This window comes from Stegostoma tigrinum, chromosome 6, assembly GCF_030684315.1.
Source record: "Stegostoma tigrinum isolate sSteTig4 chromosome 6, sSteTig4.hap1, whole genome shotgun sequence".
Lineage (NCBI taxonomy): Eukaryota > Metazoa > Chordata > Chondrichthyes > Orectolobiformes > Stegostomatidae > Stegostoma > Stegostoma tigrinum.
This window is the reverse complement of record NC_081359.1, coordinates 76,131,786-76,155,956: the sequence shown is the minus strand read 5'-3', so window position 1 is coordinate 76,155,956 and position 24,171 is coordinate 76,131,786. Positions and strand designations below refer to the sequence as shown.

The 24,171-nt window shown below is 39.3% G+C and overlaps 1 protein-coding gene across 4 annotated transcripts in view; it reads right to left on the bottom strand.

Annotated features, from left to right (window-relative positions):
- Positions 1-24,171, bottom strand: part of LOC125453094 (anoctamin-7-like) — a 78,622-nt gene that overhangs the window by 26,880 nt on the left and 27,571 nt on the right. For 3 of the 4 annotated variants that reach the window (XM_048532191.2, XM_048532192.2, XM_048532194.2), the window contains 7 exons: positions 22,311-22,433; positions 18,110-18,205; positions 15,175-15,263; positions 11,328-11,443; positions 10,073-10,150; positions 7,763-7,915; positions 2,648-2,684 (listed from right to left, as the gene is read on the bottom strand). In XM_048532191.2, the coding sequence (XP_048388148.1) occupies positions 2,648-2,684; positions 7,763-7,915; positions 10,073-10,150; positions 11,328-11,443; positions 15,175-15,263; positions 18,110-18,205; positions 22,311-22,433 (692 nt within the window). The remainder of the gene's footprint in view (positions 1-2,647; positions 2,685-7,762; positions 7,916-10,072; positions 10,151-11,327; positions 11,444-15,174; positions 15,264-18,109; positions 18,206-22,310; positions 22,434-24,171) is intronic. The other variant, XM_048532193.2, reaches the window with a different exon arrangement.

Below are 24,171 nucleotides of genomic sequence, written 5' to 3'. Positions count from 1 at the left end.
AGACACACAGCAATGTGGTTGACTCTTAAATGCCTGATGGGCAATCAATGCTGACTGACCAGTGACACCCTCATCCTGTAAATGAATAAAGAAAAGAAATTAATCTATCATTATGTAGTTCTGCCTAACTGTAACTGATATTGATGTTATTATTTTCATATCATGTTACTCTGCCAAGTGACATTTGACAAAGAAATACACCATCAGATTTCACAGAGCTACAGTGCTAAAACTTTTAACATTCAAGATTGAAGGGGCTTACATTCTCCTGACTCATGCAATCCTTATCCGAAATCACTGGTGTTGTCAATGAAAAAAGGCTTGTAGGGATTTCCTTCTCTAAATTCGTCACAGGATGTGGGTTTCACTGGCTCGGTCAGCATTTATTGCCTATCTCCAATTGCCCAGAGTTTAGTTAAGATCCAATCGTATTGCTAAGTCCAGAGTCACATATAGGCCAGGCCAGGTAAGGACGATAGTTTCATTCCCTAAAGGACATTAGTGAGCCAAACGGATTTTTTTCTGACATTCAGCAATAGTTTCATGGTCGTTATTAGTCTCTGAATTCCATTTAATTTTTAATTGAATTCAAATTCCATTGTCTAACATGGCATGATTTGCATCCGGGTCCCCAAAACATTACCTGGATTTCGAGATTAACAGTCTAGCAATAATACCACCAGGCCATTGCCTTCCCAAACTGCAGGAAAGGAGGAGATAAGAAAATATAGCAGCCACATTCGACTTTATCTTTGTTTTAACATATAGTAGTTAACAAGAGAATTAATTAATTTAATTAAATATACTCTTTGTATGAGTTAACTTTATAACACTGTGCGTTTATGTTTATCACTTATAATCATGTAGAATTTTATAAGATTGTAGTGACCAAATATTTGAAAATGTATCTCAATCGTGCCTTTTGCACCTATATCTTTAACTAAAATATTGTTTACTTTAAAAATTTATTAAAGTAAAATTTTCATATTTTATCACTATTTTGTGATCCTTTGTATTGTGTTATATAGGCTTAAGGGATATCTGAGGTAAGTGTGAGCGTCAATCGCAATGTCATAGCTGCATACAACCCTATAGCAAACAAATGGACAAAGAAGGTTACTGTAAAATGTTTTGTTATCTCAGTGGTAAGGTTTAATTCAATGAAATGACACATTTAGATGTAAATTTTAATAGATTAATTAATCAGTAATGAGAATAGATGACAGTATTTCACAATTACTTTTAAAGCAACGAATGAGAAATTGGGGATAAACTACATAAACAATCCAAGACAAACTATGAGTGGTTCAGGCACTGAGGGTGCAGCACCTGGTCAATGAAAAACTGATCATAACATGCCTAGATCAACAAAGCCTCTCTGATTATGCAAAGGGTTGCTGTTTGGAAAGTTGTTTGCAAATATCTATTCTTTTCAACAGTTGGGTGTGCAGAAAGAAGCAGAGACAGCATCTTAGCTAACTTAGGATTGCTGTCCCATTCAGGAGTCTTGGGAGTCCATCGTCTGCTTATCTGCCATTTCTGTTGCACTTGTTTTGATAACTGAACAAATTGGTGAACCTTGCCTAAAGACTCTTAAATCCGGAATGTCTCATATTTAATTGGATCCCGAGTCTTAGGTTTGAAATTAATTTGGATTTTGAATCTATAATTCTTTAAGTGACTTGATTTGAACATAAGAGTCAAAACTGCTCCTCCTGCCACTTGCCATTTATCTACAGGGCCCCTCGTTACAGTGAGTGTTCAGGAGAGGGGACCAGTAAGTGGGAGCATTCAAACAAAATGGACTGTAATAGTCCTGGCTCAGCGCTTTTGCAAAATCCAGGCTTGTACTCTCATGACCTTGCAGCACTGGTTTTGAACCAGATTTAGATGTTGAATGGATTGCAGGTTTAAGCAAGGGAAATGGCGAGTGGGAGAGTCAGGGAACGCAAGTTTCAGTGAGAGGGTGACTCAGATATCACAAGTTGGAGTGTTGGCAGCAAAAAGGTGCATATGGTAGTGGGTAGTAGTCAATTAGAACGTTGTAATATTTCTTTTCTTTTATATTTTTAAACACATTTTTAGAAAAAAGTTTAATTTACCAGTATGGGAATTTAGCAATGCAAAATATTTAAATTTACAGGGTATAATGTTTTAATTTTCTTGTTTAATAAGAACTGTCCTACGGAACCTAACTTCACCGTGTACATTGGTTTTAGTGACAAAATCTGTTTGTTTAGAGTTATTTCACTCAATGTTGCAATTCTCAGGAACATAACTATAACGTGAAGACTTACTATATAGACGAGATCACACTCTGAGTACCAGCATACAAGTACACAGATTTTACAATAATGTTACACAAACAGAGTCTTCTGAATATTTTTCAACTCCGTTTTCAGCTGCTATAATAGACGCTTTGCTAGTTTTCCCTCATAGCGATGTTTCTTTAATAATGTCCAATAAACTTTCCACTGTCTTTTGTATTTGGGCTTGCTCCATTTGGGTGCCCAGATATACAAGATTCATAAATCACATGCTATAGGCTATCTGGAACAATATTGGTTAAATTTGCAGATAACATCACATGCCATTGGTAATAGATCAGCTTTGAAATACATAAATATATTAAAGCATAACTGCTTACCCCAGTTAGTCATTATAACCGCAAGTTTCTGATACCCCTAAAATTAAAATAACAATCAAATTATGTAATATATTTTCCATACCAGAGTATAGTGTTTCACAAGATACTAAACAAAGTTTGAGCTTTTTACAATTAAAATACCAAAGCAGGTTAAGGAAATTAATTTCTAGAGTTATCACCATCTGAAGTAGGTTATTAAATGTGCAATAATTACAGATTGTCTCTGATCCTTTAAAACAGAGTTAGACAACTTCCTAAGAGAGTGGGACCTTTCAAATTCCATATGGGAAATTTTGGGACAGTGAGATTCACAAGTTACTACACTCTAGATACATAATACATATATAATCCACCAGAATTAGGTAAAGACTTATTTAACAGAACTATTTCTAACTAAATACATGCTTTAGTATGAACAATAATGACATCATCATATTTGGATATTTACTCGTACATTTTCTTACAATAAATTTAGATTAGCCTTAAGTTACCCGTATTTAGTGCCTAGATGTACCTCGTTATTGTCAAGATTCAGTGATTACAAGTTAGGCAGAGGTCATATGATTTCTGTAAATAATCACTAGACATGCAAACCATCCTGCTGGCAACCTTTTAAACTTATGCTGATTTTTATGAACCAAAAATAAGGACAAATGTACCAAATTGGTTGTGGAGCGTTGCTTTCCAAATATTTAATCCACTCTGTATGGCTTTTCCAGATGATCACTGCTTAACTGGAATTTTAGTATGATACAACACAGAGGAGGTCATTTGGACTTTAGTGGATGTGCTGGCTCTTTAAAAGATATTATGCAATTAGTCAAATTAAGGGGTGGCATGGCGGCTCATTGGTTAGCACTGCTGCCTCACAGCACCAGAGACCGGAGTTGATTCCAGCCTTGGGTGACTCTATGTGGAACTTTCATTTTCTTACCATGTCTGCATGGGTTTCTTCTGGGTGCCCCAGTTTCCTTCTACAGTCCGAAGATGTGCAGGTTAGGTGGATTAACTATGGGAAATGCAGGATTACAGGGAGAGGGCAGAGGGTGGCTCTGGGTGGGATGCCCTTCGCAGGGTTGTTTGGACCTGGTGGGTCAAATGGCCTATTTCCATACTGTAGGGATTCAGTGATTTTAAGAAGTCTCACTGTTTCCTGATTGATCACCACTGGTGTCATGGAATCCAAATCATAACAAGCTGCTGAACATCCTTTTAATTCATGTCATATCTGAATCATTTCGCAATTATTTTAAACTAAAGTCCTATGTTTACTGTCCTTCCGTCAGAGGAATTAGATATTATGATTTGGATTCCATTGTACTCGTGGTGAGGCAGAGTCTTTAAAGCAGTGGATAGATAGATTCTCGATGAGCTAGTGGGTAAAAGGTTGTCACGGATAGGTGGGATTGTGCAGTAATTAAATCAGGTACAATCTGAGTGAATAGTGAAGCAGGCTTGAGGATTGACTGGTCTACCCCCACTCCTAATTTGCATATTTGTATAGTTGTAGGCAGTGTTATGTTCTTTGTGCTTGCAATCAGAATAGAATTTGTAGTTCAGTGTGAATATCAACTTTTTATTCAATGTTCTCATTGTAAAGATGACTGAATCCTTATTGAGCGAGGTGTAACTAAATGTAATTTAATGAGGACCATGTATCAACTATTGCTGAGCAACCCCTCCATGTGGAAAGCCTAATTTTACTGGGGTAGAGAGGCTTTCTGGCAGAATAGCAGGGAAAAAAAAGGATGATTTTAAAATAGTTTATTTTAAAGATTTGCTTGTGATGTTTCACCTAATACTATGTATATGTTGGAATTTTTATTTGGCTTTCTGTAAACTTATCAAAAATGAATTATAATCTCCATTTTGTATTTCTGCTTCACTGTCTATAAGAATAATTTAATCTGATTGGCTGCTCAGCCTGCTGATATTTTCACTATGATTTTGAACAGAATAAGGTATCTTGCTTTCTCTGACTATCAGTGCTTCCTAGGACTATTGTTTGCAGTAGAAGAAAAATATTCTGGCAACTGTTTTAATAAACTGCAGCTTGTCTTTATAATTCATTCCTCAAAGGACACAGATAGCATTCTGAATACCTCAAGATGTCACAAGTAACAATTTAGACATTTTTGAGACTCAAATTGAGGTGGATTTTGGGGCAAATGGAGAGAACTGTTCCCATTAGTGGAAGAATTGAGAATTAGAGGACACTGACTTTAAATGATTGGCAAGAGAATGAACAGAGGTACAAGATAAGCATCTTTATGCAGTGAATGTTTAGAATCAGGAGTGCACTGCCTGAAACATTGATACAGGTAAATTCATTCATGGCTATCAAAAGGGATTTGGATTGTTACCCGAAAAAAAATTACAAATTTATAGTAAAAGGGAAGGGAGTGGGGATTGCTATGTTATGGGGTGCAGCCATCAATACATATGGACTCCTTTTGTGTAGCGATCATTCTACGATTCAATGGTATATTCTTCAAACAAGCTTGGAAGCCATTCTGGTTTGAAGCTGACAGCACAGAAATGTCTGTAACTTGTCACAGTTACAGATCTTTGTGTTTTCATACCATGCTTAGTTTTGCTATTACTTGCTATGCTCTTAATTGTCAGTAATAGGTTACTTCTTTTGAGATCATTCTCAGGTCAGTCATGGCAGCCTTGAGGAGGGTTTCATAGAATGCATACGTGATCATTTCCTTGAACAATATGTAATGGAACCTATGAGGGAGCAAGCTATCCTAGATCTAGTGCTATATAATGAGACAGGAATAATTAATGGTCTCACAGTTAGGGATCCTCTCGGAAGGAGCGATCACAGTATGATTGAATTTAAAATACAGATGGAGAGTGAGAAGGTTTCAATCCAGTACCTATGTCCCGTACTTAAACAAAGGAGACTATGAAGGAATGAGGGAGGAGTTAGCTAAGGTAGAACGGGAGCAAAAACTTTATGTTGGTCAATTGAGGAACAGTGAAGGACTTTTAAAACTATTTTTCACAGTGCTCAGCAGAAGTATATTCCAGTGATAAGGAAGAACTGTAGGAAAGGAGAGCACCAGCCATGGATGTCTAAGAAAATAAAGGAAAGTATCAGATTGACAAAAAAAAATACAAAAATGCAGAGAGTATTGGGAAACGAGTTCACCAGGATATCTTTAAAGGCCAACAGAAAGCCACAAAAACAGTTATAAAGAAAAGTAAGATAGATTATGAGAGTAAATTAGCTCAGAATATAAAAACAGGCAAATACGTAAATTGTAAAAGATTGGCAAAGGTAAACATTGGTCCTTTAGAGGATGAGAAGGCCAATTTAATAACGGGGAACGAGGAAATAGCCAAGCATTAAACAGTTATTTTGTGTCTGTCTTCACAGGGGAAGACACAAATAACATGCTGAAAACTAACAGCAAGAAGGTTATAGCAGATGAGGACCTAGAAACTATCATTATCACTAAGGAGACAGAGCTGGGCAAGCTAATGGGGCTAAAGGTAGATAAGTCTCCTGGCCCTGATGAAATGCATCCCAGGGTACTAAAAGAGGTGATGGGGGAAATAGCAAATGCACTAGTAATTACATGCCGAAATTCACTGTACTCTGGGGTGGTTCCTGAAGATTGGAAAACAGCCAATGTGACACCACTGTTTAAAAAAGGAAGTAGACAAAAAGCAGGTAACTATAGGCCAGTTAGCTTAACTTCGGGAGTGGGGAAAATGCTTGAATCTATCATTAAGGAAGAAGCAGCAAGACATCTGGATATAAACTGTCCCATTGGGAACACCCAGCATGGGTTCATGAAGGATAGTCATGTTTAACTAATTTGATGGAATTCTTTGAGGACATTACTTGCATGGTGGAGATTGGGGAACCTGTGGGTGTGGTATACCTGGATTTTGAGAAGGCATTTGACAAGGTGCCACACCAAAGGCTGCTACATAAGATAAAGTTGTACGGTTTTACAGGTAATGTATTGGTATAGATAGGGGATTGGTTGACCAGTAGAAAGCAAAGAGTAGGAATAAATGAGTGTTTTTCTGGTTGGCCGTCAGTGGCTAGTGGTGTGCCTCAGGAATCAGTGTTGGGACCGCAATTGTTTACAATTTACATGGATGATTTGGAGTTGGAGACTAAGTGTGGTGTGTCAAGATTTGCAGATGACACTAGGGAGAGTGGTAGAGCAAAGTGTGCAGAAGACACTGAAATTCTGCAGAGGGATATAGATAGTCTAAGTGAGTGGGCAAAGGTCTGGCAGATGGAGTACAATGTTGATAAGTGTGAGGTCATCCATTTTGGTAGGAATAACAGCAAAATGGACTATGTTTTAAATGGTGAAAAAATTGCAGCGCGCTGCTGTGCAGAGGGACTTGGGTGTCCTTGTGCATGAAATGCTAAAAGTAGGATTGCAGGTGCAGCAGGTGATTAAAAAGGCAAATGGAATTTTGTCTGCCATTGCTAGAGGGATGGAGTTTTAAAACAGGGAGGCTATGCTGCAGCTGTATAGGGTCCTGCTGAGGCCACACCTGGAGTAGTGTATGCAGCTTTGGTTTCCTTACTTGAAAAGAGATATTCTAGCACTGGAGGGGGCGCAGATGAGATTCACTCAGCTGATTCCAGAGTTGAGAGGGTTGGATTATGAGGAGAGATTGAGTAGACTGGGATTATACTCACTGGAATTCAGAAGAATGAGGGGAGATCTGATAGAAACATAAAAGATTATGAAGGGGATAGATAAGGTGGAAGCCGGGAGGTTGTTTCCACTAGCAGGTAAAACTAGGACGAGAGGGCATCGCCTCAAAATAAGGGGGAAGCAGATGTAGAACTGAGGTCAGGAAGGACTTCTTCACCCAAAGGGTTGTGATTCTGTGGAATTCCCTGCCCAGTGAAGTGGTTGAAGCTACCTCGCTGAATGTTTTTAAGGCAAGGCTAGATAAATTTTTGAACAGTAAAGGAGTTAAGGGTTATGGTGAGTGGGCGGGTAAGTGGAGCTGAGTCTCAAAAATATTAACCGTGATCTAATTAAATGGCGGGGCAGGCTCGAGGGGCCAGATGGCCTACTCCTGCTCCTAGTTCTTATGTTATCAAACATAACCAAATGAACTTACCTTTCCCAGAGCTATAATGGATATTGCATTGAATAATGAGCTAATAACAGTAGTTAAGAAGAAGTTTTCAAGAGAATCAGATGTTGTCACTCGAAATCTAACCCAGGTTTTATAGATTACCACTGCCAAGACACTGATGAATACACAGCCCACCTGTACATAATTTAGAAAGGAAAATTAGATTTTCTACTTGGTATGATTAACACATATATTCTTAACAGTTTGGTTAATAGTGTTTAGCTCAGATACACAGAGGCACAACATGTTTATATATAAAGAAATTGAACAAAGCTGGACTGGGACAGGAAGCACTAACAATCAAATGATGTTAACAAATGCTAATGTTAACAGGGTGAGGAGGAAAATAATTAATATTTTCTAATGGAATCCAACTGTTCCTGTTAATCTCTCGTGACAATGTTGTATGCTCAGTGAAAGAATATAGATAGCAGTTATGACAACCTGATATTACTCAAGGGTTTCAAACATCTGAATACACACAGGGGCTACACCATATGTCAGTTGAGGTTCCTGAACAGTTCCTTTTTGCCTACCCCAACATCACGGTGGCATATTTCCAGAGTAAAATGCCCTTCCTATCTACCAGACAAAATAGTCTCGAGGTGCCATTTATTGCTTTAAAAATGGGCACTTGCGCCTGCATGGCCAGATGGCATACCATCATTTCTCAGTCACCAAATCTGAAGGCACCCTTGAAGATCATACTGAATTTCTCAAATACTGAAAGACACAGACAAGAACTTGGTGTAATGTGTCACCATAAAAGTGATGCCTTTGATCATGTAGAAGTACCTCAGTATTACTAACAACAGCAATGTAAACAGATGGAGAAATGTACCTTTTTATGATAAAATATAGCTTACATTCTAAGAATGAATTTTAAAAATAAGCAAGTAACATTCACGCCATACAAATACCAGCCAATAACTATATCTTATTTGTTATGGACCAGACCAGATCCCTTCAAAACTTGTTAAGAGAGTCGCCCAGACTCTAACTTTTTCTGATGTTAAAGGTACATGTGAAGTGCATGTTCCAGATGTGATGTGACTGGTCAAACTACTCCATATTAAGAATAACTTCACAATGAGAAAACGTAACTGAATAATAGATACAGTACTTATTACTAACTAACTTTTCCAAAATACTAACATCTCATAATCACACCCCTTGGCAAAAAGGCAAATTCAGACACAGATTTTTACTTGCAGTTCTCCAGTCCAGGAGGAAACAACATTAAGAGAGATTTCAGAGAAAGTAGCAACTAGGAATATCATTCACTGAAACTTCCAACTCTGTAGGGATCCCAAACAGCTTCTGACTGCTAAAGCTTAAAAGAATCTGGAAAGCCTGGTCTGTGAGAGCTGGCCACACCCATTCAGGCTGCTCCCATTCTTCCAACTTTCGGAAAAAGCTTCAAGGCCTTATATGTTGTTTCCTTCACCTATCTTCAGCAGGCAGTTCACAGTCTCTGTCTTTACAGCCTCTTGACACAAATAAACCCAGGGCCATCGTTACATATTTTTAAATAATCTAATGACATACCCTTGACATTCAATCCATTACCACTTCTAAATCCTGCTTCTGCATCCTGGAGGGTAAGACCATCTACCAGAGCTTAACTTGACTAGTCACTTAGATGCTGTCGACACAATAAAAGGTTGGACTGGAAATTCTATGGCAAACACCTTACCTCCTCAGGCTGTCCATCATCTACAAGCCACAGTCAGGAGTGTGACAGAATATTATCCATATGTCTAGACGGTTGCAGCTCCAACAACAAGAATTTTGACACCATTCAGACCAAAGGAACCCACTTAACTATACCCAGTCCACTATCTCAAGCATTCACTATCTCCATCACCTGCACAATTGTCAACATTGTGCACTATCTACCAGATGCAGTGCAGCAATTTATTAAAGCTCCTTCAGCAAGTTTCCAGCTTGCAACCTCTATCATCTAAAAGGACAAGGAAAGGCACATGGAAATCCCATCACCTCCATGTTTCCCTCCCAACACATAGCATCTCAACTTGAACTTACGTCACTGTTCTTCCACTGTCCTGGGTGAAAAACCTAATGCTCCCTAACAACATTGTGGGTGTCCCTACGCCTGAAGGACTACAGTGGTTCAAGATGGCCAATCACCAACATCTTCTCAATGGATATTAGGGATGTGCAATAAATGCTGGCCTTAATAGCAAAATCCATGTTCAGCAAAGAATTAAAAAGAGAAATGAAAGACAAAGAAAACAAAACTAGATATTCTCTTTCATATAAATTGCTTACCATTACAATCCCAACTGAAAGTGAAAGTGCAAATTTCAGTCGTCGTCTGTAGTCTGGGAAAAAGGCATCAATTCTATCCTACAATATTGATGAATAGTATTTAAATCATAAACAATGCTTACATTATTCAATAACAGTTTAGCCTACTTTCTTTCACCCAAAGGCAGTCATTATTGCGGAGTTGATAAAAGATACATAACAACAATTGGCACTTGCTATTACATTATAAAAAGAAAGAAAAAAAACAGAAGTATGGGAGATGTAAGTAGGGAGAGCAGAGATAATTTTGGCAAACTGTCACACCAAATATTAACTCCTCTAGACGTTGCCTAACCTATTGATTCATTCAACATTTCTTTTGTTTGTTTTTAATGGTACTCATAAAAGTTGATCATTTTGCTGCTTTTATTTTGAGTTTTTTTGTATATCTGATGTAATTTTCTTGTATATCTAGCTCTCCAATTCGCTTGTAGTTTAAACATGACTCTGGTGTCAGATATTCATTTGAGTTGATTTTAGTCTTTAGTCTCTGACTAATAATCCAGTTGCTCTTTATAGAATCTATCTGATTGCATTCCACTGAAAACAATTAAATACGAATCAAGCACTTATTTCTGTGCGATCCACAGTTTAAATTTTTATTTAAATTCCTTCATTCTCTGTGGCTTGTGACTAATTTTCAATAGTATCTGGTGTCCCACACGCCTTTGTTTGGTCCACATTCATAATCATTGGCTATGGATTTGGCCTCTCCACATCCCCAATAGTTCTATCATCTTGGTGAAGCTGATTATTTCACTCTCTGGCTTGCAGTAAGCCATTCCTCATGTAGCCTTTGAGTCAATGTATTAAGCATCTAAAATCATTTCGCTGATAAAATTGAAAGGACATAACTATTATTCAGAATATATTCTGCATGAAGGCCTCCAGAGACTTTGTTAATGTTTGTGGGGTTGGTGGAAGGCCAAATATTACCCAAGGGGTCAACTGTCAGTCAATTTGCAACAGATGCATCTTGAGCAGCAAGCTGCAGATTGCCGGGCTTACCACTACATATGTGGTGGGCAAGTATGGGTTTTCCCAGTCATGGTATCATCAATCCACTTAAAAAACATTTCCCACGCAGCCAGAATGGAAGAGACCAATGGTTACAACCAAATGAGTCCTGACCTTCTTCTGAGCCACTGTACAAAACTGCCTCAAAACAGCTGAAGGTATGCTCCCAATACTTGTGTAGACACATGAAAAGACGTACTCGTTTTGTTCTATAAAACTGAGGCCTGACTAGTTCATCGTTTTCATAATTTTCAATATCCCATTCGTATATTAGTTCTGCATTCTTCGTTTTCCACTTTTCCAAAAATATCGTACCTGGAAATGAAACCATGACATTACTCGTCCAGCTTAGAATTTTTAAAACAACAGTGGTGTGATATACATAGTGCAGGCTACTAGCACAAACACAGAAAGCGCTGGAGAAATTCAGCAGGTCTGGCAACATCTGTGGAGAGAGAAAGAGTTAATATATTTCGTGTTGGGTATGAAAAGTCTCACACTGGACTTGAAATGTTAATTCTGTTTCTCTCTCCACAGATGCTGCCAGGCCTGTTGAGTTACTCCAACATTCTCTGTGTTTCTAGCAGATTTCCAGCATCCACGGAATTTTGCCTAGTACAGGATTCAGTTTGTCAAACAGTAAAACACAGCTGTTCAAGTCTATCATTTTCTACGTTATTTTGCTAAACTCTATCTGGCTATCAGTGAAAAGCCAAGATTAGATAATGGGCAAAAATATGACAATAAGCAAGTTGTAATGCTCTTATGTATAATCTAGTAAGCACACTTCACGCATGGTGTTGAGAGATGCTTGGGATGAAGCTGCCTGTTTGCTTGTTACAGATTACACAACAGCATCCTGGAAACACAGCCAAATTGTGCCCCTGAGGGCCATTTTCTGTTCCACTAAATTACACAATTAAATGTAGAGCTTTGCATTTTCAGCAGTCATTAGAGAAATTACCAGGGATTTGGAAATAGGCTTCAAATCAAAGCAGAGTAAACTCTGAATTTATAGATGCAAGTTCACTGAAACTAACAGTCCTGGCTGGAAGTAACAAATTGTTTCTCTGGAGGCAGTGGTGAAAATCTAGGTGAACCTGCCTCTGTAAGGATGGAAAGTCTGGACCCACCATTACAAGTGCTCCTAGGTTTGGTAGGGGTCGGGGGAGAACTTCCAGCCACTATATTCATGTTGTTCGCTCTATACTTTACCACAGAGATCTTGAAATTTGATATATTGCAGAAAATTTTGATTTGTTCAAAGGAAGGTAAGACATGAACAGAGATTGAAGAACATGGATTCCTCAGAAAGAGATAAGTTCAGAGGACTTATTACTCAATTACACAAAATTTCTAAATTTAAGTTTTATTAATATTTTTGAGATTGTCACAATTCCCAGAAGACATTTCAGATATCGAAGCATTAAAGTACACAGACGCCTTTGTTTTAACCAATTTATCAAAAGATGATAACTTACGGTTAGGATTAGGTGAACTAACAATGGCCTAGCAGATACAGAGGGAATAATAAAGACAGTACAGATAGATATCTGAGGGAGATATCTCACGTGATTGGAATATTAGTTTTTGGGCATACATTTTAAAAAATAACAGTTGTTTCGAATTCACCCAAAAAGTTTAATTCTCACCTGTCGATGCTGAGAACCTATTTCTTTCTTTTTATAGTGAAAATATATCTTTAGAATCACAGGAAGCTACACAAGGAGCTTTGGCTTTCTAGGAAATTTTGTTCTCTTCTGTATTCTGATGAGTTCACATGAAACAGTAAAGGGAGACTGATTGAGCTTACTGAACAGGTAATGTTTCATTAGAGCCATACTTCAAGGATTCTGAAATGAGTCACAGAAGGTTTGGACCCGAAATTATTTTGCAGCAATTTTTAAGCAACATGTAAGCAAACTAGTGTAACTTATTCAGCATTTCTGTTTCAGTAAAACTGTCTTCTAATACTTCGAAATGAAATTGTCTTTCAGTGTGAGCCTGAAGTAATTGCCTAGCAATGTGCAATTTACAAAGCTTTGAAATGAATAAGAAGATGCAGTGAGGAGCCTACATAATCTCCACTGCAATGAACTGTAATGGATATTTATTTGTATGTCTCAAAGTATACTATTCAGGAGGTGGAGTAGGGTAGCAACCCCACTGTCGATAATGCTGAGGAAGGCAAGGGCGCTCAGTCCACAGCAGGGGACAGGCAGTCAGTACCATCTGCAGGGCAGGCAAGAGAAGGACCCCAAGACAGGCAATCAGCATCACCTAGATGAACAGGAGAGAGTGTGTCCTTGAAAGCAGTGACAGGAGCAGGCTCAAAAAAAGTAAGAAATTATGTGAAGTGGAGGAAGATCATTGTTAATATTAAGGATGGCATTTGTGTATATTCAGGGATGACCTAGGTTCAGGAGATTAGAAGATAGAGTTGACTTAGGTGGGGATGAAGAATAGTAAGGGGAAGAAGTCATTAGTTGGAGAGATCTACTGTCCCTTTAATAGTGACCGTAATCTGGAACAAAGCACGCGGGACGAATTATTTGATCTTTGTAATGAAGGGATGGCAACTTTAATCTATTGGAAAAAAACAGATTGGCAGTAGTAGTCTGGATGAGGAGCTCATAAAGTGCTTTCCAGATAGTTTCTCAGAACAGTGCATTCTGGAACTGACCAGATACAGATTATATTAGACTTTGTATTGTGTGATGTGACGGGATTCATTAGCAATCTCAGGGATATCCCTAGGTCTCACGACACAATTGAACTTTACATTCAGTTTGAAAGGGAAAGGAATGATCTATGACTGGTACTTTAAACCTAAATAAATGCAATTATGTGGCCAGGAGGTCTGAGACAGTTGACGTACAATAGATCAACAGAGGCACAGTGACAGACAGAATTCAGCGTGAGTATATTCCTGTTATAAACAAAGATTCTAAAGGGAGGATCCACCGGCATGTGGTTAACTAGAGAAATTAGGGAAAACATTAAACTGAAAGAAACAAACTTAACTACAAAGACAAGTGACAGGTCAGATAATTGGTCAGAATATAAAAGAACAGCCAAGGGTTCTTGTAGTGCAGTGGTAGCATGCCTACCTCTGGGCCAGGAGGCCTGGTTTCAAGTTTCACTTTCTCCAGAGTTGTGTGATATCTCTTAACAGGTTGATTAGAAAATATCTATAAAGACTAGCATAGAATGTCTGTAGTATGTAATCTAGTACGTAAGCTAATTGAATTCTATCTTTTATGACAGGACGAATTGAACATAGAAGTAAGGGTGATATGCTCTGGTTATATAGGGCATTAGCGAGACCACATCACAACCACGGTGCAGAGTTTTTCGTTTCCTTCATTAAATCAGGAAGCAAATGCATAGGTCGACATTCAGTGGAATTTTACTAGATCGATACCCAGAAAGAATGGATTGTCTTATGAGGAGAGGCTAGACAGGCTGGGTTTATTTTCATTGTAGTTCAGAAGCATGAGGGGTGATTTGACTGATGTGTATAAGATTCTGAATGGTCTTGTCAAGATACATGTGGAAAGGAAAGTTCCTCTTGTGAGTCAGTCCAGAGTCAGGGTACACAGTTTTGACATTGGGCATTACCCATTCAGGGCGCTAATGAGTGAAAATTTTCTCTCAGTGTGGTGTTGTTTTGAACTCTCTGCCGTTGAATATATTTAAGACAGAGATGGATAGATCCTTAATGGGTAGGGCAATCAAGAGTTATTGGAGATAGGTAGGAATGTGGAATTTGAAACACAAACAGATCAGCCATGGCCTCACTGAATGATGGATCTGGCTCAAACAGTCAAATGATCTACTTCTGTTCCAATTTTGTACGCTTATGTGTAGTTCATCAAGTTAAGAACAAAGTGTGTTTCAGTGGTGTTTACTGTTCCCTACAGATGGAATTTATGCATTGCACAAAGAATACTTCAAATATTTTTATCTTCCTGCAGGTATGATGTATGGTCTGGATATTTTCTCCCCACAACTGTACTTTATTGTAATTTTAAAAAGATCTTTACCCCAAATGCAGATAAAAAACCCAAATATTGGTGTAGCAGCATTGTCAAAGGAGGACTTGAGAAATTCAACAGTATCATCTGAAGGGACCCTAAGAAGAAAACAGAAAAAGTAAGAAACAATAGAATGTGTAACAAAAATATTTGGCACATTAAAACAACATGCCATGCAAATTAAATAGAGTGGTAAGCTGTTCTGCCTCTCCAGCCTGTTCCACCATTCAATAAATTCATGGCTTATCTGATTACTCCACAGTCCCGCTTATCCCTGATTCGAGATAAACTGTACATTTTACTTGTTTCACTATTGACCTTAGGTTCCTGAAGCAGTGAATAAAAAAGGTTATTTATTTTGTCTGCAGTGGTGGAACAATTCTGAGGTTAAGGAAATCCAGTTGGCATCTGGAGGAATTTCAGATGTAACCTTTAACACCTGCCGGATATAAGTAGAAAGTCTCTGGAGTGTACAGTCTAGCCACTTTAAATCTGGGATAATAAGAACTGTAAGGACTGCAACAACCCCCCCCCCCCCCGCCACAGTGGTCAAGAATACCCTCGACCGTGTCTCCCGCATTTCCCACGATTCATCCCTCATACCCCATCCCCGCAATAACAACCAAAAAAGAATCCCCCTCGTCCTCACTTACCACCCCACCATGCTCCGGATCCAACGGATCATCCTCCAACACTTCGGTCATCTGCAATCTGACCCCACCACCAACCCCACCCTTGTCTGCTTTCCAAAGGGTCTCTCCATGACTCCCTTGTCCGCTTCACACTCCCCTCCAACCCCACCACACCTGGCACTTTCCCCTACAACTGCAGGAAGTACTACACCTGTCCCTACACCTCCTCCCTCACCCCCATTCCAGGCCCCAAGAAGACTTTCCACATCCAGCAGATGTTCACCTGCACATTTGCCAATATGGTATACAGCATCCGTGGTACCCGTTGTGGCCTCCTCTACATCAGGAAAACCAAGCAGAGGCTTGGGACCGCTTTGCAGAATACCTACGCTCAGTTCGCAATCAACAACTTCACCTCCCACTCACGAACATTTTAACTCCCCCTCCCATTCCTCAGACGACATGTCCATCCTGGGCCTCCTGCAGTGCCACAACGATGCCACCCGAAGGTCGCAGGAACAGCAACTCATATTCCACTTGGGAAATCTGCAGCCCAATGGTATCAATGTGGATTTCACAAGCTTCAAAATCTCCCCTTCCCAACTGCATCCCAAAACCAGCCCAGCTCGTCACCACCTCCTAACCTGTTCTTCCTCTCACCTATGCCCTCCTCCCACCTCAAGCTGCACCCCTATTTCCTAGCTACTAACCTCATCCCACCCCCTTGACCTGTCCATCCTCCATGGACTGACCTATCTCCTCCCTGCCTCCCCAACTACACTCACCTTTACTAGCTCCATCCCCGCCTCTTTGACCTGTCTGTCTCCTCTCCACCTATCTTCTCCTCTATCCATCTTCCCCTCTCTCCCTATTTATTTCAGAACCCCCCTTCCCCTCCCCCATTTCTGATTAAGGTTCTCGGCCCAAAATGTTAGCTTTCCTGCACCTATGATGCTGCTTGGCCTGCTGTGTTCATCCAGCTCTACTTTAAATCTGGGCCTTATTTAAGTATGATCAATTAATGGAGCTATCAACATTAGGTATACTTGAATGGGTGGCTGAAGAATGCCTGTCACAAAATATTCTTGCTATTCAGGCATCTCCTACAGGACACCTGGTGCCTAAACACGGGTAATAGGGTCCTAACATCAGATTCAGCGTTCTACTCTCATATTCAAATGATGACAATTCAGCAGAACTGAGTGGCATGTTCACAAGGGATGCTCTTCAGTTTTCTGAGTTCTTCTGAAGCCTAACCAACTATTCTTGAAGTGCATAACAGGTCTGTATCTACAAGATGCTCACTTAATATGGACAACTGCTGTATACTGCTGAACAAGGACAGCAAATACTTTCTTGTCAATTGTTTCATAGCCGACTGGTTTTAGAGGGGAATTTCAAGTGCTCTTTTCAATTTTTTTGCCTCAAAAACAGCAGGGTGCTTATGAAAACCTTTTTAGAAAGTTAATAATCTTAGACATGTGAATTACACAAAAGTAAACTGTAAACAGCAAATGGAAGTGTAATTCATCCAATTTTCAAAGCTAAAGTTGCTGTTTATGCTGTGACAACAATATGAAAACAACTTATGTAGAAAAAAAATGTGAATTGCTGGACAAGCAGATTGAATGGTGAATTATAAAAAATTAGGGTTATGTTGAAGACAGAAATTTGAAGTATATTGTGTTAAAATGTGATGAATCATACTTTCATTTGCCTTTTATAGTTTCTTTCTGCCCTGTGTACATTCCAATGCTTTTAAAATTTCATAAGAGCCTTTCAGACATCCGTCTGCCGGGCCAATAAGACTACCTGGCTCTGAATTGAGAATGGTCCAGGGTGATGAGTTTAATTGCGTGAATCAGCTGCACCATGTGAAAATGAGGTGGAAAATACAATGCATTGGTCCTTCTTGCCTTCTTCATACACTTAATTTGTCCCAGGCCAATTATGATAGAGCGTAATTGCATGAAGGCTGCATTATTAAAATTGTAAACGTAAAATCCCTATAGTAACAGAGGACCAGAAGGCTGCTCTCTCATGAGACAGACAGAGAGAGAGAGACAGAGAGACAGCTGGTAGTGAGTTTAGCTTGACAGTTACACCACCTCCAGCAAGAGGTGAGATTGAGACTTTCATGGTAACCTCAGTTGGTGCAGGTATGACCACAATACAGAAGACATTAGTGCAGTTAAATCAACGCCCTTTTTAGATGACTGAGAAAAATTGGTAAAATTAATGTTGACAGCATTACAATTATGACCCATGGAATGCTTTTTATTGAACTGATCTGTTAGGAATTCCACACTTACTGAAAAACGCAATCATTGTGGGCTTCAGTGGTACAAGTCTTATTCAGAATGTGTTCAATATTCCTTCTCCTTTGAGCAACATTGTCACAGATGCCTCTGAAATAAAGAAATATAAGAGAAGACTTTTTTTCTCTCCTGTATACAGTGGATATGATAACGTGAATGCTTGAGTGTTGCTAAAAGCGCGACACATTTTGTCAAAACTATTCACCTGACACTCATCAGGACAATTCAGAGGAATTATCAAAGTAAAGAGAAGACAACATTAATACTATAATAAATCAAAGAACTTTGGATGCTAAAGTTCTGGAACAAACACAGAAATTCCAGGAGAGACTCAGTGAGTCTGGCAGCATCCATGGAGAGGAAGTAAGGTTAACGTTTTGAGTCCAGTGATCCTTCTTCAAGGATTGCAGCCAACTGGCTTCTCATAAATAAACTGCAGAAGGCTATCTCTGCTTCAATAACTTTGTTGAAGAGAAAAGGAACTCACATTAGGATTACAGTTTTACCCCATCTGATCTTTTTATTATTCAGTCGGGGGATGTGGGCTTTGCTGGGAAGGCTGGCATTTATTACACATATTTTCTAAATCTGCTGCAGACCATTTGGTGTACTTACATCGACAATGCTGTTACGGTGGGAGTTCCAGGATTTTGACACAATAACACTAAAGGAATGGTGACTGATTTTCCTAAGAACGCTGAGTGGCTTGGACATAAACTTGCAGATGGACGGTGTTTCCACAATTCTGCAGCCCTTGTTCTTCTAGATTAAAGGGGTAACAGTTTTGGGAGGTATTGTGTAAGGGGCTTTACTGAATTTCTGCAGTACATCTTGTAGATGGTGCAAACTACTACTACACATATTTTAGGTGGAGTGAATGTTTATGGATGTGGTTCTAATGCAGGCAGAAGTTTTGTCTTGGATGATGCAAAAAGTTATTGCGACTGCATTCATCCAGGCATGTGATACTCTTCTGTCAAACTTTTGCAGATATTGGACAGGTTTAAGGGGGCAGGAAGTGAGTTACTCACTGCAGGATTCCTACCATCTGATCTGCTTTTGTAGCCAGATTAGCACAACTGGTCCAGTTCTGTTTCTTGACAATAGCAATCCTCAGCATATTGACAATGGATATGTGACTGGCAAGCAAACAGGAATGTGAGATGGTAAGTCCCTCAGTGTCTGTTCCCTCTCATTTGATTGACTATCACATGTGCCAACCAAATGGAGGAAGTTTTGAATCACCTCCACGGATCACATTAAACCTCCAGCTGTTTGTCACCTTGCTTATGCTCAGCACCTTAAGGAAGACATTCCCTGGGTCAAAACTGGCCTTTGCATTTTGCATCTGTGGGTTTTATTTTAAGAGACATTTGAACTATCTCAAAGAAAAATACAATGTAATAGAGCTCAAAAGTTAGAATTGCAAGTGGATGACTCTAATGAATGAAAACCTAAATTAATCCAAATAATGGCAATTTCTAATTCTTATAGAGTCATACAATTGTACAGCATGGAAACAGACCCTTTGGTCCAACTCATCCATGCCAACCAAATATCCTAAATACAGTAGTCCCATTTGCCAGCATTTGGCCCATATCCCTCTACACTTTTCCTATTCATGTACCCATCCACAAGCCCTTTAAATATTGTTATTGTGCCAGCCTCCACCACTTCCTCTGGCAGCTCATTCCACACATGCACCTCTGAGTCAAAAAGTTGCCCTCAGGTCCCTTTTAAATATTTCTCCTCTCACCTTAAACCTATACCCTCTAGTTTTGGACTCCCCTATCCCAGGGAAAAGACTTTGGCAATTCATCCTACCCATGTCCCTCATGATTTTATAAGCCACTATAAGCCTGTGACACTCCAGGAGAAATATCTGTAGAATTTAGTTTCTGCTTCTTTTATTTAAAAGAGCTTAGTGCTTTTGCAATTTTGGATCAGGTTGAGCAAATGTAGAAGGGAGAAGAGGACGTTAATAATAACTCTGAGGATGAAAACAGTTAAGATTTTTACTTAAGGGGTATGTGCTACTTGTGACATATATTGGAAGTATGTTCATATGTAATACATTTTACAGTTTCTGTATCAGAGAAAAAGTCACTCTAAGCACAATAGGCAATGACTCTGATATAAAGGATAAAGTGCTTCATAGAATAGCAAATAGCGTGTATAATAGCACAAATAGCTGAATGGCATTCATTGTTTAGGCTCAGCTTTGAGTAGCCACTTGGACATGTTACAGGGACATTTTAAATCAGGTGCCTTCAGGAAAGGTGGGGAGAAAAATTTGATTGATAAAATCCAGTTCGAGAACACCATTTCAGATTGAATGTAGACAGAACTTCAGGTTTGCAATTAAAACCTAATTAATAGTAAGACAATCTTTGTTTAACCACGTGAAGCAGTTGAGGTATAAGTAACTTTGTTAAATTTTGCTCCAAACAATGAATACTGATTTTATTTTCATTTCAATGGACAGCCAAAAAAAGTGACTGACAAATTAAGTGTCTAATCTGTAAGATTCCCAAGTAAAAGAACAAAATTTTATAACACAAAAAACAGATGCTTGCAATATCACTGTAAATTTTTCTCCTATTATTTCAACTTTTACTCTCAGGGATCAAGTTAAATTTTCACTAACACACAGGCAGATGACACAGACACACTTTCAAACATAGTTAAATGGAATCACGGTCATCAGAGCCAGGTAAAACTCTGGCAAAGAGCGATGGGCATTGCTGCAAGGTCGCTATTTCCCTGTGGGGTGGGGTTCCTTGATGGACCACAACTTGATTGATCAGAGTACACCAACCCCACAGGGAGGCCACTATGGTTCAAGTGGCAGGCTCCAAACAGACAAGAAGGGTTATACCTGTTTCTGGTAAAATCCCAGCAGTGGCAGGAAGCAGCCCCTAAGTGGCCACTTAAGTCAGGCTTCTGGGCATGAGGGCCATCCACCAGCTTACCTGCCACTAGCAAAATGCCATGGCATTGGAAGGCAAGAGGCACGCTACCTCGCTCCGCTTTCCTTCCCAATTTTTCAGTACCATCAACTCTCTCTCCCATCTTCTATCCTATTCCTTCAGACTCTACCATATTCTGGCTTATAATATAATGGCCAGAATATTCAACATGTTCCTGAAGTGTACTCAAAATTTGATCAAGTACCATTTTTTTCTCAAAAGCTATTCAAAATAACAGCGCGTGTAATCAGACCTCACATGTTTGAATGATACAAACTTCATGAAATCAATATAAACTGGCATTTGATATTCAGACATCACAGAAATGCAAAGGTAGCTTTATCGTACAACTAAAACACGATTTAAAATGCAAAGACCCAACATTCACTTTCACAAAATAGTGGTGATGAACTAACATCTGAGTGAATGTTTATTATAAATGTTCCAACACACTAACTGTATTCAAATCACTTCCCTATTTCTTATGCACACACTTTCAGGGGGGAAAACACATACAGAAGTCTACATCACTGTAAAACATAGAACAAGAAGTAAGTACATGTATATGCAATCAATTCTACCAACTTAATTTCTCTGCTTGAGATTGAAACGTCAATATTAAGCATGTGTTGTTTCAATTATGAAGTCTAGTTGTTTTCAACTAAATGAAACTCAATGTGTATTTCTCCGCTTTTGAGATGTTAAAGTAAAATGAGATTAGAAAAGAATGGTATCTTATGGACATGGTCCACAATAAATATGTTTACAATTCATCACAAAATTAACAGTTTGAGATTGGAAAAATACAAATGAAGTCATTCTCTACTTTGTTTCTAAAGAGAAGCATTTAAAAATCCAAACTGGGGCATATTGTGGTTTCATTCCTATTGGGCTCTGAAATTATTTCGAAGAAAAGATTTATACATGCTCCACAACGGTGGTTTTATTCAAATTCATTCTTTTACATTATGACTTGCAATGTAACTCACATTTTTTATCGGGGACAGCCTCAAATTCCTCCTGGAACTGTTGACCACAAGTCCTCTTCTGATCCTGTTTGACATAATGCAAGCCCATGCTAACCCTGTTTTGGAACTTTACTAAGCTCTGAGCATGATCTTGTTTTATGAGATTTCATTAGAAATATTTTCACACTACATGTTACAACAATATTTTACAGTAGGATATAAAAATAATTTGGAATATATTCCTGAGTAAGCATTTACCTGATTGGATCCAATGCCTTATCTGCCACTTCTGAGGCTATATTTGGAGTTGAACAGATGATGCTACAATTATATCCAAATAAGAATGAGTTCATGTCTTTATGGGCATTGTAACATAATACACTGGAAAGAGAAATAAGTATTATGTGAACATTGGTGAAATATTCATTCACACTGAGCATTGTGTTTTAAGTGATGATGTAGTAATCTTATTTACCTGAGCATGTTTTACTTACTGCTACAGCTATAGAAGTAATGTAGTTAATTAACTGTAACACAACCTGGAAATTCAATTACTTCACAGAATGCAGAACAGACTGTATGGCTCTACTAGTGCTATTCAGCAAGCCTGTAACATTTGTGTTATTTGCTCATTGTAGCCTAGACATTTTGATAGTGAGAAAACTGTTTCTGCGGGGTAGATGAGAGTTCTACATGGGGACACTGCAAAACGCTCAACATAGCACACTTTAAGGCATTGTCTGGGAAATTGAAGATTCCAATATGCATATCCTCTATTTTTGGAAGCCTCCAAAGTATCCATTTAAGTTGAAGAATTCAGAAGGTTCTGCTGCATTTAAGTAAATAGTTACTCAGGAAAAATGAGACAAGTAAAAATCCAGTCTAATTCCTGAGAAATTACTCAACTTGCCACATACACCCTGAACCATACCTCCCCCAAACTCCATTCATACAAACACAGATCCTAGCCTGACACTGTCCTTTCCCCCCAAGACTGGGCCCTATACCTTCTCGCCATCCCAACTCCCCACCCCTATGCACTGCACTTCCCCCAGGACTCCAAAGCACTCCAACCCCCACCATTGCAGCTAAATTCAACATCCTCCCTCCTCACAACATCTGACATGTCAACCACTTTCCCCAAATAGGACACAAAACACTGTCCCACTACTGTTGAACATAGCACTAAACCCCATCTCCCCAAACACTCACCCGTCATTCTCCCTAATCCAGTGACTCAATTCAAACGCTCTTTTCCACAAGGCCAGACACTGGCCCACCCGTGTTGTATTCAATATCTTCCATCTGCCATAAATGACCCTTTCTTAACCCTGCTTAACTGACCTGTTCTCCCCTTACATCCTGCCACCCGACCCATCTGATGCCCTACTCATCTGGTACACAATCCTTCAGCACCTGGCACCTTGGTCTGACCTCAGGAGCTGTCAGAGTGCTGCCTACGATGTTAGATTTAGGTTACAGGATGCAGCAAGTGTGAAATTTGCTTTCCCCTGATTGTTCCGCACCGCTAGGGACCTAGAATCATGCAATCAAATAGTACAGAAGAGGCCCTTCGGCCTATTTAGTCTGTACTGCCAAAACTATACTAAATTTACACTGGTCTCACTTTCCAGCACAGGGGTGGGGCCTTGAATGTTTTAACATTTCAATTGCTCAACCAAGTATTTTTTAGAAGTTGTGAAGTTACACATCTCAACCACTCTCCTGGGCACTGCATTTCACCCACTGGGTGAAAAAAAATCCTCAAATCCCCTCAAAACCTTCTGCTTTCCATCTGAAAAGTTTGGTACCTTATTACTGACACTTCAACGAGGGGAAACAGCAGCTTTTTGCTGACCCTGTCCACAACCCCCATAACCTTATACACCTCTATCAGGACCCCCTCAATCTTCTCTACTCCAAGAAAACAGCCCAGGCTTATCCAGCCTCTCATCACGGCTAAGCTGTTCAATCCAGGCAACATCCTGGTGAATCTCCTCTGTACCCTGTCCAGTGCAATCACATCCATTCTATAGTTTAGTGATGAGAACTCCACACAGTACCCAAACTGTGGCCTCAGCCAGGCTCTGTACAGCTCCAACATGGCCTTCCGGCTCTG